This window comes from Ricinus communis, chromosome 3 (genome assembly GCF_019578655.1).
Source record: "Ricinus communis isolate WT05 ecotype wild-type chromosome 3, ASM1957865v1, whole genome shotgun sequence".
Classification (NCBI taxonomy): domain Eukaryota; kingdom Viridiplantae; phylum Streptophyta; class Magnoliopsida; order Malpighiales; family Euphorbiaceae; genus Ricinus; species Ricinus communis.
The window spans coordinates 23,044,598-23,058,573 of NC_063258.1; the positions used below are offsets into that span (position 1 = coordinate 23,044,598).

At 33.3% G+C, this 13,976-nt stretch overlaps 1 protein-coding gene across 1 annotated transcript; it reads right to left on the reverse strand.

Annotated features, from left to right (window-relative positions):
* Positions 1 to 8,241: 8,241 nt before the first annotated feature.
* Positions 8,242 to 12,188, reverse strand: LOC8277247 (cytochrome c oxidase subunit 6b-2). The gene is made up of 4 exons (XM_002528167.4): positions 12,030 to 12,188; positions 9,950 to 10,038; positions 9,765 to 9,846; positions 8,242 to 8,480 (listed from the first exon to the last, which is right to left on the reverse strand). Exons 1-4 carry the CDS (start codon positions 12,039 to 12,041, stop codon positions 8,427 to 8,429), a joined length of 237 nt encoding a protein of 78 aa, XP_002528213.1. The 5' UTR covers positions 12,042 to 12,188; the 3' UTR covers positions 8,242 to 8,426.
* Between the last annotated feature and the right edge of the window lie 1,788 nt (positions 12,189 to 13,976).

The window sequence follows — 13,976 nt, forward strand, 5'->3', positions numbered from 1 at the left end:
ATTTATGAGATTTGTTTAATAAATTAATTAAATTGAAATTTTTAAAAAATCAACTTATCACTTGTTTAGCTCGGTTGGCAAATATAGTTGACAGCTCATGAATAACAGATGATAATTGGTAGTAGATAGCTAATAAATTAAATTGTATGGTAAAATTTTATTAGATGTTTTTAATATACTATATAAGTATAGAAATATAATTTATTTTTATATGTACTTTTTTGGTGCTTAATCTACCATCTTTCTCCTACCCATTCACAAATCAAAAGTGAACTATGGTTTCTATAGAGCCTTTCTACAGTATGTTATCATGCTATAGAAGTTCCAGTCATAGACCTTATATACTTCTTCAATATTGATACAAATGTGGAAACTTATCCATGGAAATATCTCACCTGGTTCAAAACCCCATATTAATGGAAAAAATAATTTCCTCAAAATCATTCATGAAAATAAACTATTCACAGACAATAACTCCAAAGCTTCAGGGTACCATGCCATCTATATTCTTCACAGACCTTATTTTAAGTTCTTAGTGGACACATATGCCACCCAATACATCTATCAATACTAGAGGACAATCGAAATGCCCTTACATCTTGCTCATCCACCAATAACAAGGGAATTAAAGCTTACTCTACAATTAAGAAATTATCTAGGAAAGATCGACGTCTCTACACCACTTGTCTGCACTTACAATGGACCTGATAACCAATGGACTGAACACTCTATTACTGAACAGTCCACTATACCTTTGCTCCCATCACCTCCGGATGATCCAAGTTTGACCACAGAACAGCAAAATGCCATTATGCAACATTCCCAGCCACTAGAGAATGACACTAGTCCATGGTATCCAACTTTTTACGATGGTAATCCAAGCACATGGTAGACAACCCAATACCCAATCTCTATCCTCCATATTTCATGTAATAATTGAAAGAGTGTGAGAGGATAATATTCCTTATCTTATCCTTACTGTCTTTATATAAAAATGTGTAACATTTATCTTGTTTACTTTATGCGTGTGTAAGAGGATAAGATTTCTTATCTTATCATTACTGTCTTTATGTAAAAGTGTGCAACCCTTATCTTGTTTTCTTTATGCGTGTGTAAGAGGATAAGATCCTTATCGTATCCTTATTGTCTTTATGTAATGCTCCTCTATAAAATGGGAGTCCCGTGTAGTGTAAAGGCAAGTTGCCTTCTCTCCTTAATCATAAATAAAAGATTTTCTTTATGGCTTTCTAAGTCTCGATCTCTCTTCTCTTGATCCTTTGACTATGATTTTTATGAGTTCTTAGTTTGCACGATCTTTTCTTTTATAATTCAAAAGGACTAGCTCAGCCACATAGATCCAATAGAGCATAAAAATTATTCATGGCCGAGTTGCCTTCTGTTGGTCTTAGCTTGAGGATTTATCCTGCCTTCAACATATAGCATGAAAATTATTAAAATGAATAGCTCTCGACTTCCTCATGGTATCAGAGCCTTTGGTGAAAAAGAAGAGAATTAACCAATATGGCTGTAAGTTCTGAATTCACTACCCAAACTGCTACTCTTCAACTTTCCCCATCTTGTAGAAAAACCTTAGCCAATAAAATAGACAACCTTGTAGAAATATTTCATATTCCTGAAACTGTCCAAATTGATAAAATCTTTGTCCCTATAATCAACCCGTACAACATTTTCAAAAAACAGACCTTAGCGAGAAGAACCTTTAACCAATTATTAGACAAACTTCCTCTCACGGTCAAGGAATACATCTAGTCTTCTGCATTATCTCAATGTTCTTTAATTGCTACTACCCAAAAATAATATGTCACCTTAGAAATCCCTGAGTCTTTTATCCAGTAATGGAAGAGACAAGGATACACTCATCTCCACCTCAGAGCTATTAGATTGGTGTTGTCCTACCATGGCAGAATGAGTTTACCTGTCACTGCCCGAATGTCACTTTTAGACACCAGATATCTTAAATATGAGCATGCTGTTATTGGAACAATTGTCACAACCTTCAATACAGAAAGTTTAGTACTCACTTTTTTTCCTAATTTTAATATGTCACTCAATGACCCGTATCTCTCTACGGCAGTGAAGGTATATATCCAGATCACTGGAGTTGACCAGGTGGTTGATTCTCTTGCAGCAACATTGCATCACCAATTAGTATATCGACTGCAGGATCATGCGATAAACTTACAACTACCAGGTTTTCAATCTTCATCAGATGTCCTATTTATCATGGCTGATGCAGGTCAAGTTCTCACAATTGTCCAAGCACCGCGACAATTAGAAAAAAAGATCTAGAAAAGCTTATCCCTCTTAAATGAGTAACAAACTATGAAAAACTTTACTAGTCTCAGGATAAGCAGATTCAAGCTACAGATCCCCTTTTTATCAAAGAAAAAGATGGCACTGTAAAGACTATATTCAGAAAAACTGAAGAATCCTCATCCTCTTCTCCATCCATCTTCCAATCATCAATGATACAACCAGTCCCATCTCTAAAACCTGACAAAAGCCTCCCGGTACATGCCTTTTTGCCTTCATGACATTATGTTTATCCAGCCAAGATCAATGGCCATTTTATTTGGGATATAGATCCTTCAAAGTGTGACCTAGGATGCAACTGTGCAGAAAAAATAGGAGAACCATATTTTCAGAGACCCAAACCTGAAAAGCCTAAATTGATTCGAAAGGCATTCTATAGTTCTCCATGTTCGCAAAAAAAAATCCAAACGCGATGATCAGGACCCAGATGATGCATCAAAAGTAAGGACTTTGTTGCCTATCTATGAAGAGGCTCTAGAAATCCTACAAAAAGAGAGACCTCTTCCTAGTAAAGTCTCTCATTCATCTTATCACTCGAGAGTACAACCTCTTGTATCTACAGCCTTTACCTGTCCAAAGTTGTTTCATGTTTCAAGACCATGATTTTCCTCCTTTAGGAAAGTCAGAAAATATGAGATTAGAGGTCACTCCGTCAAAAGTAGCTCCTTTTGGGCAAATTGAAAAGCTGACTCAAGCAGAAGAAGTTTTAAACTGGCAAACATCCAATGCTCTAGCCCAGAGCACGTACCTAAAAAAGATCGATGGAAAGCTAGACCAAGCCTTACATCTCATACAGAAGCTAGATAAGAAGTTGGATACCTTCTCTCAAGAGGTACTCCAGCTGTATTCCTCCTTAATCTCCAAATACCAAGCCCCTGGATAAAGAGCTTCGAATACCCCAACTAATTACACCAGCCTTTCCCCAAAAGAAAAAGAAAATTACGAGACTTAAAAAGCATATAGATTAATTGAAAATGACCTTAGAAAAAATAAGTCTTCTATGGTCCCTTCATTCACATCTGCAGCCTCCACATCTTCTGTTATAGCCTCCTCATATTACTCTGTATTTCCTTTCCTCCCACAGCCAGAACAAGAAGAAACTATTTACCCACCTTTTGGTACTTTTTCACACCTTTGTCCAAAAAAATTCACACCCCAACAAAAGAAGGCATTGCATTCTACAGTCTTAAAAGGCAAATTGCTGGACCAATCTCTAATCAGCTCCTATGATTCTGATTCTGATTCTTCTTCTAATACCTCAGGAATGGCTGATATAACAGAAATACTTATGAATACCTCTACTACTGAACCTTCTCTAGAAGTAGTAGAGCCTGAAAATTGTACAGATGATGCACAATCGTATTTTATTCTTACTAGAATCCCACACCCAAGGTCAAAGTCTACTGCTAGAACAGGACCTTAGTTTACTTTTGATGATTTTCCTCCGTTAAAATGGAGAGATAAACTTTCTGAATTCCTAGTATGGATTGATCTCCAGATGACCTTCGAAGGCGCTACACTCAAAAAGGTTCTTGCTGAATTTATGACAAGATTCATAGGCAGTTTCAGGGATTGGTTTCAGTCTCAGCCTGAATACACTAGGCTCCAATTTGTAACCTTATCAACTCCATCAGCAGCGGTCACAGTCCTCCATAATCAGTTCCTTAGATGCTTTGATCTCATTATACGACAACAGAAACAAGAATATTTTGATTGAAAATATTGTTCGTTAAAAATCAAGGATCTTGAAAGACATAACTCTGCAATATCCAAATTATATTATGTCATTGGTGGACATGATGGTGATGATACCCTGAAATATACTTTCATTACCTTATTACGAGATGAAATTCAACCAGAAGTTAATAATATGATCGCCGCAATAAAAAAGCTAGTCACCTCAATTACTCTTGGAGAAATCTGGCAGTTTACACTCTCGTCTATTAAGAGACTGTGTGACCAGCAAGAACTATTTAGAAGACTGTCTCAATGGGACTTGATTTTTCAAAAGGCCTGCAACAAAAGTCACTTAAAGATTAAATTCAAGTCCAACTGTGTTTGCTCCACAAGAAGAAATCGAGACATCATTTCTAAAAATTCAGAAGGAAAAGGTCATACACTAAGAAGTTTAAATATTTTCGCAAAAAGAAAAATCGGGAAAACAAATAAGATAGATGCTACATCTGCCGGAAAAATGGCCATTATGTAAAAGATTGTCCTCAAAATCCAGAAAAGGCAGTAAGAATGATCCAACAAGTTAGTATGTCCATGTCTCTACCAGATTCATTTGAGGAAGACATAGAATCCCTATTATCAGAACAAGATGATCTCATTCTAGAAAATCTCTTTGGAATGGAAGAAGAGTATTCAAACTCTACTGATTCGTCAGAAGAATCCTCTTCAAACTATGATGCTGATACGATTCTGATCTTAATGATCAACCTCCCTACAAAAGGTGAAAAGGACATACTAGCAAATGTGGTGCAATATCCTTTCTCTTCATCACCAATTCCCAAATTGTCCCAACTTGCTACTAAGGTACCTCTATTACCTTATGTTCTTGTACAAGTGTTGCCTTCAAAATATCTGAAACCTATCTCAGTCATAGCTTTCTTTGACACTGGAGCTCAAAGAAGCATGATAATTCCTGATGTCCTTCCATCCGAGCACTGGAATTCTCACATCCAAATTTTTAGAGCAGCAAATGGCTAGACTTTCAAGACTACCCTAGTCAAGAAATAAAATATCAGGATACAATTCTTCCCTAACTGTGTGGTATGGACACACATTATTAGTTCAGACCTCTCAAATAAAGACCTCTTGGTAGTTTTGATTTATCACCAAGCTCAAAGGCTTCAAATTCTTCCTACAAGAATAAAGTTCAAGAGACAATTTTGTCCATACACAGATACTTCTAATCTGTTTGCTATATCAGACACAAAATCAACATTTCTGCAATACAAGGAGAAATCCCTCTCTTTCTGTCTTGAGTCCTATTCACATTTCCAACATCCACTACCTTTATGGAGAAATCCTCAGTTTTACATCAAGCTCCCTTTCAAGCTTAACGAGGATGCCAATCCCATTAAAGCCACTCATCTAGGATGTCTCCTACAGACCTGGCTCTTGCCAAATCCGAGTGCCTGACCCTTCTACAACAAGGTCTAATTGAGCCTACGACCTCACAATGGGCCTGCCAAGCCTTTTATGTAGAAAAAAGAATTAAAAAACTAAAAGGGAAAAAAAGACTTGTTATTGATTACAAGCCTTTGAATCACTTCCTGCAAGATAACAAGTTCCCTCTTCCTCGCATCTCGAACCTAAAAGTCCATATCCAAAAGGCGCAATACTATTCGAAATTTGATCTTAAAGCTGGATTTTGGCAATTGGGTATCCATCCTTCAGAAAGGTACAAAACAACCTTTTGTATTCTAAACGCCCAATACCAATGGACGGTCATGTCTTTTGGATTCAAAGCGGTCCCTTTCCCTATTCCAAAAAACAATGATAGAAATCTTTAAACCCATCCTCTATTCTTCCTTAATCTACATTGATGATATTCTCTTATTCTCAGAAACGGTTGAAAATCACCATCAGCTTTTGAAACAATTTCTTGCTATCATCCAGAAGTACGAAATAATGATTTCAGAAAAGAAGAGTATTATTATGTTTATTATTAAAACTACTTGTGAAAGTTAATTTGTAAATAGAAATTAAGATTTATAATTTTAAATACTATAATTATAAATAATATAATTATTTAATATTTAAATATAATTTTAAAACTGCAGTTTTCTACCATGAAAAATTAATTATATGAAATCAATTTAAAATAAGTTATTATTGATAATTTTAATCATGATAGTATATAAATAAAAATATTTATCACTTATGAATTGATAAAAAATATTTTAAAATAGAACATATACAATAAGAAGTTGATTTTTAAATTTTATTGAACGGGTTAAATGTGTAGCTGTCAAATGAGAAATAATTATCAGCTGTATAAAACTTTCCAACCAAACACCCATTTACTAAATTCGTAAATTAGATCATCGCTAAATTTATGAGCTAGTTTATAAGATATTATATTAATAACTTGATGCTTAGGTATAATTTTATATAATTTTTATAAATAAAAATATATCTATTTAATTTTATTTGTTATAATAAAATATTAAATTTTGATGAATGTGTGTTGTACTTTTATAATAAATATTCTTTTAATTAATTGATAAATAGTTTAAGTTATACTTTAAATTTATTAAATTTATGTAGACTTGATTAAGCTCGTAAATCATAAAGAAAGTAATTCTTAATTTAAATTGAGCTTGTAATAAACAAATCAAATTCAAAATAGTTAAAACTTAGATTGGCACAGTTGATTATGACTTATTCGTAGGATTAATTGGGTTGTTAATACTCCCTCCTTTAGGAAATGTAAATCTTTTCTCATTAATATCAATAATTTTATTATTATTTCTTTAAAATACTGTGAATGTTATAGTTTTAAAATACAAAATACATAAATTAATTATATGTAATATTTATGTTAATTAACGAAATCAACATTTGAAAGAAAAAATTAAACGAATATCTTTTTAAATCGAGAAAGTATTGAGTTACTAATTGCAAAATTAAAGAGGTTGCATTTAGTTTATTTTTTGAAATACTATAAAATGCCTGCAGAGTTGTATAGAAACCGACAACTTTTGCAAGATAACAAAATAATCCTAAAAGTATTCAAACTGAAATAATAAAAATTAAAATCGGACAAAACCAGGTGCTATTATCCTTACAAAAATAATAAAATTTTGTCTTTAGTATCTAAAATATACGAATGTGATATGTGTGAGTGAGTCATACGTATTTGTTAGTCAACGGTTTCTCTTTCGAAGGGCCAAATTATAATAATACATTCCAAAAGCTTTAGCCATTAAGGAAGATTCATTCGATATAACCAAGAACGAAGAATTTGATTTTCAACTGACTCGGTATCTCCATCTGTTGAATCAATGAATGTTTTTTCTTTCCTTGTTTGAAATGGAATAATTAATTTAATCAACAAATTAATTAATAAACTGAGTACACTTAAATCTTTTTCAGAATCTAATTTTGGGGCCCACTATACGTTTTTTGCTTTGAAAAGAAATTGTCAAACATGGGAAGCATCGCACTACTTGAAGAAAACAAAACGGAAAGACCAGTGCATAAGAAACGCGAAAGCAAAAATAAAAATAAAAAATTATTAATTATTATTTCTCCCTCCAAGGTTTTATTATGGGTCTCCTTTCATCGGTCCTCTTGGAAAAACCTCTGCAGAAGTAAATTTTACGGGGGATTATGCTTTAAAGACCTCCATGGTTTTAACATGTCATTATTAACTGTGGAAAATTATTTTTAACCCTGACTCCCTTCATTTCAAAAATCCTTAAAAATACTGAGATATCTAATAAGTTAGTAGCTACGTCTCTACTATTTGGAAATGAAGGCAAGAGAAGCCAAGCTACGCATGGGGCGATCTCTTCAGACAAATATACATCCATAAGTATTTTCCTATTTCAGATGCTCTAACTGCTCCAAGTTTCCAACCCTTGAGAGGATAACGAGATGCTCGTCAACTGAGTCTGAACATGGCAGAAACGGACATGAGAAGATCATCTCTTTTTTCTTTTCTTTGTTTATTTATTATTTTCAGTTAATTTTTGTAAGAGATGGGATTTCAAATAACTCCAATCCAAATTAATTTTGTCTGCTTCCACTGCTTCATCATGCAAGTTTTGCACAATAGTCTCATCAATCCAACGGCAATAGGCTCTAGCGACTTCAAATCTTTCACCCCCCAGTTTGTTCTAATAATAATAAAAATTTGCCGGACATAATTGCAGGCCAAACTCGGAGATAATATCAAGACAAACAAAAACATAGATCAATTTATCCAGAATATTTACTGTCAGGTCCAAAAGCTCAAGGAAATTCCTGGAGGTATATTATTATTAATTCATGCTCAGCTGACAACCAAAATAGGAGCTAAACAAAGATAAACACAGAACAATGTGCATAAAAACGTTCACCCGGGTGCCAATGCGAGATCAAAGAGGACCTGGAAATGAGCCATTCTCCCTCTGCTCATTCCACCTCTCAACCTGCACCAATTTAATCGTAATGGTAACATATTATTAACTACAATAGCAGAAACCATCGATTTACTTTATTTTGCTTAGTACCTAACTAGTACCAATTCAAGAACAAAGGACAATAAGAACATGACATTCCATGAAACAGCTGGAATGGTTGGAACAGAACTGAGATGGTAATATGCTCTGATGATTAAACTTTGAAAAACAAATATATTGAGATGGCACTAGATATTGTTTTTTTTCTTTAAGAAAAAATAAGAAAAGAAAAAGGCAAAAGCCCCAATACTCCTAGAACTCAACTCATGAGAGCCTGCCTTGCTTCCACATTCTATTCAATAAAATACAAAATTAAACTCCACAAATATCCAGCTTATAAATATTTTTAAGGTTAATTTGATTACGAAACAATGAATGCAAGGAAAACATCATGCAACATTATTCTCACTATTCCAAAGTTCTATCTGCAAAACAGATACTGGAAAAGCCTGAAGTTGCTCCGATAATAGACAATGCAAGTCAACTAACCTTAGTACAAATCTTAAATTAAGAAGGCTTATGTGGATACTCCCGGACCAGAATTATTTACGGACTGATGAATTATGGAGAAAGAGGTCAATGAAAGAACTGATCTCTCCAACTATAGGACTGTGTGATTAAGCATCATCTAGTACCAACATATGGGGGACATATTCTCAGCATATGCGCAGAGGTTCTTGATATCTAAAGCAAATGTTGCTAAATGATTGCAAGCTGACTATGCTAAAGGAGAGTTTTCTACATCCAAAGAAAAAAAAATTGATACAGGTATTTAGACACCCATGATTTTCTGGAAAGATAACATACAAGATGTGACTGATATTTCCTACCACTTTAAGACTTTCTTAAATCTTATTTATAGAGATCAATGGGGAACATCATAAGCCAATCTCAGAAAATCAAGATATTGTGGCAAAGAATCAAATTAAACCTTAACCTATACAAAATGAGTAGTTGGCTAGGAAATAAGGAAATTTTTTTCACTTCAAGAGAAGACAACCCAAAAAATTGCCCTTTTACTGCTTTTAGAATTGAACACCTAAACAAGGCTGTTTGCCTTCATCTTCATTTGTAAGACATTCTACTGTTAAACAATACTTGAAATCTTGAACTGTGGGATAATGAATTACAACTTGTTAATGATTTAGAGAAAACATCAACAATTAGAAGTGATCTTCAAGAGATCATAAATTGCAACAGAGTGCACTCAAAGTTCACAACCAAGTAGTCACATAAAAGGCATGGTAAACTTACCCATTCACCAGGGCAAAGGGCACGGTAGTATTTGGCAAATCGATCACATTCTTTAGGTTCTTCACCCTTTGCTGCCAAGCACCTGGAAATAATAGTTCACACTCAGCTTGGTGTTCCTGCTTTAATTATTTTCTTTGCATGAGGGTGAAAGGGATATGTATTTCAGCATAAAACAAGTGCTTTACCTGTGAAACTCAATGTAGCGGGTAAAACAGTGTCGTGTTTGATTTGTTGTGGGAAATCGAAAATCAGCAGGGGCAGTTTTCAGCTCAATCTATTAGATAATACCAGTAAAATAATAATCACATTTAAAAGACCAAGAAAGCAATAATTAACTTAATATACACTTGTTTACAGGTCAAGCCTCTTCAGATATTATCCTTGGTTATTTTGCAAGCTCTCACATGGATTTTATATTTGCCAATCAACATAATTTCACTATGCAGATCCTCAAGGTTAATCCCTTAAGAAATGAAATGTGACAGATGACTAATATACATTGTACCCTATGATTATATGTAGAATGGCCTCTTTGTCCAGTTTGCAAGGACAAGATGCAACACAAGACCTTACTTATGAAAAATGATTCTAACATGATTAAAATTCCATGGACAAGCAAAATAAAAGTAAATAAATTCAGGTTAAATTCTCAATATCCTGAACCTTGGTAAAGAGATAAAGTTGCCGGTAGCTTTAAAAATCATTGTGAGAGACTGAAATTGAAATCCAACAAGCAGACTAGCCAAGGAAAATCCTATTCCAATTTCACAAAAATAAAAGACAGTGCAGTCAAAGGCAACCTTGGCTCAGAAAGGGAAGGTGCAATTACGTGGCTCACCTGGCCCCAAGCATGGCAATTTTCCCCAGCCACTTGCCTAATCTATTTACTGCTTCTTTGGTTAACTCATTTTTTCACAATATTTAGAACCACTTCTACATCATGAACTTGAATGGCCAATGTGGTAACGCATGAGATATCAATTAATAAAAGTTCAAAACAGCATGCATCCCTTAGCTTTGGAAAGAGCAAAAGGCTTATAAGTGCAAGATAAAATAAGACCACAGAAGTGAAGATAAGGAAGATAATTATCAAGTGGGGTTGAATAGGACACAGGAGTGAATCTCGCAGTTCTTTTTTTTTTGGATACCTTCAGATTTTGGAAATAATATTGATAACAATGAGAACAAGTGCAAAGACTTGCCAATTAAATTGGAAATTTAGTGTGCTATAAATATGATTATGAAAAGAATTTGGAAACCAGAGCATCCAAGTATATCTCATGGTAAAATATTTACTAGATTCAATATATAATTCTGTGTTTGATTCAATTATAATGCGTAAATGACAATAAAGAATTTATTTGTTCAAGCAAACTCTTGATTTCAACATAATAAATTATGTAATCAATTTTTAGAGTAGTGCTAATTGTAATAAGGAGAATTCAACTCTGCACCTAGGTCCTAGAGTGACAAGTCTAGCCCAGTATCAAAATACATTATGTCACAGAACCTTAAGTCATCGATTCAGGACTTTGAAATTGCAATTATTACTGTTGTCCGGATACAAGCATGAATCCCCGTCATAAAACAACTGTAACATCTGCCATTCATATAATCAGCCAAAGATCAGAATTCTTTTCTTCTGCTGACAACATTAACCATAACACTTGTTCTCCTCCTTTATTTCATTCCACTCTCCAAAATCTAGTTTTATATCCTTAAAAATACTATTATTTTGACATCAAAACACTTGATTAGCTCAACTAAAGGGATACTTCAGAAGCTCTATCCAAGTGAAGGCATCATTTTGGTCTTCTCTGGTTGATAAGCTATTAGTCTATTACATGCTTTTAATGACACATTGAACTGTTAGATCTACAAGATTTGCGCTTTGTATCTTTTTAAGGGGTTCAGTTTTTGTTCTAATATTGATTTGAGTCATTTTTTGAATTTTCTAAAGAGATAAAAAATTTCCAAGAAGTTTGGTATTTAAGCGCAAAATATTTTTACTACCAAATCAACTTTTCCACACACAAACATTCATAAAGATCCTTTTTTCTGTACCAATTTTTTTACTGATTGCTCTCTAAAAATTAAAGCCTTCCAATAAAAATTGAAGGTTTTGATATTCTAATACTAATCAACAAAAGAACAAACAATATAATAAAAAAAAAAGGATAAATCTGTAACATTTGATCTCAAGCAGCAATCAAAAACAGATAGATTCAGTCAAAATGAACATTAGAGATCCCTAAAATTCATTACCTCGTCTGCCATTTTTGTAGCCAGCGATGGAGACCAATGGAGAAAGCGAAACACGAAATTCTCTAATATGAAAAAGAGGGTAAAAGAGAGAGAGCCAACAAATAATAAGCAGCCACGTCACTATAGGTGACAGAAGCGGAATGAGAGAGACGCCGATAGACAAGTAATAGCCCAAACGAATTGATGTGAATATTAGTTTTGGATCAGGTAATTAAGCAAAGGCAAAGCCCATTTTAATTTTACCAGTTTTTTCTTTTCTTCTATCTTTCCATTTAAAATTTTATTTTTTTCCTTTCTATTTATATAATTTATAAACTTTTTGGTTCTTTTGTTTTTATCAACACTTTTTTTTTTAATTGTAATTTAGTAAGGAATTATTAGAATATAATTTATCAACTACTATAAATATTATCATATTTGATTAATTTTCACATTTTGTATTTTAAAATTATAGCTTTTATAAAAATTTTAATGAAACATTGAAAAGATATTATTAATTAAAAAATAAATATTTTTTATTATGTATAAATTAAAAATAGATGATTTTTTTAGATGGAAATAATATTTTATTACTAATAAGGGTCCCCTTAACGAGTGTCCTAAGGACACTAGTTAAGTCATAAATTAGTGAAACTAACAATGAGTTTATAGATGAACCTGAAACACTTGTATCCGAAAATACAAATGAGAATAACTATAGTGGTGAAACTGAGAAAATACTTGCTTCTAGAAGTGATGATGAAGACTATATACTTGGGGATAAAGGTGCATATATTAGTGATGAGGACAGTCTGTTAGATGGTGTTCTTAACTCAGATATAGATAAGGAATACATAATTGCAAACCAGAATTTGAAGACTTTTAGGAAGACTTTAGTGGATAATAGATTAGGACTAAGGTTAGATAGAGATTCTGTTAGGAATAAGATTGGTCATATGGGTGCTGATAGACCTACTAGAAAAGACGGCAATGACGGTGATAGCAATAGGTAGCATTCTAAGTACTCAGACATTGATGATGAAATAGAAACACCAATTTCAAGTGATAAAGATAACATAGAGGTTAGGATAAAGAAGAAGGAGAAAAAACATTAATAATCCAAAATATAATCATACAGAACTGAAGTGGGTGGTAGGTTTGAGGTTTATAAATTTAGAGCAATTTTGAACAACAATACATAACTATGCATCTCATAAACCAACTACAAAGACAAGTTTGTATACAAATTTACACCTCTGTGAAGGACAACATGTTCTGCCTAAGCCAAACTAAAAGTATAAAAAGTTGCCTTAAAGGGTTTTGGCTGTGATATCTTTTGTTATTTTGTTTGTAATGGTAATTGTTATATCAAGGCAGTCCCACTTGTTCTTTTTTTTGTTGAGTTGCAACTACTAAGTGTCTTGCCAGTATCATTGTACTTTTAGGAATTAGAAAATTGAGACATTATGGTTTTGCTTGTAATGACTATATATGCAAAATAGTTCAACTTTTATAGTGATATATATATATATATATATATATATATGGTATGATTCCTTGTTAGGTACTGTTGAGTCGAGCCTCAATAAAGGACCTATTTCTTTCAACTGTTTTTCAAATATCACGATTTCTTTAAACGATAAAAATGTTTTAAAGAGCATCGTTCTTCAAATAAAGACACATAATTACGAAATGCTTGAAGGATCTATTCCGATAGCATTAATTTTTAAAATTCATTACAAAGCTATGATTTCTGCCTTTGGTTCCAAACACAAGCTTCACTCACCAAAAGGAGAAACCCTGTTCCTACAAACAGATCTATCCAAATCCAACGCAACCATTCCAAAAACCATTCAATGGAAAGACATCACTCTTCCAGAAGAATGGATCCTTGAAGGTGCAACCCAACCTATATCTCCAAAGCAAACAGAACCAAACACAAACCTCAAACACATAGCCCAATTCCCA

Bases quoted from the DNA above. Each gene is read 5' to 3' on its own strand.
- LOC8277247 (XM_002528167.4), bottom strand. The intron at 9,847-9,949 runs GTAAAGCACTTG...TATTATTTCCAG, and splicing joins CGCTACATTGAGTTTCACAG to GTGCTTGGCAGCAAAGGGTG. The intron at 8,481-9,764 runs GTAAGTTTACCA...AAATTGGTGCAG, and splicing joins CCCTTTGCCCTGGTGAATGG to GTTGAGAGGTGGAATGAGCA.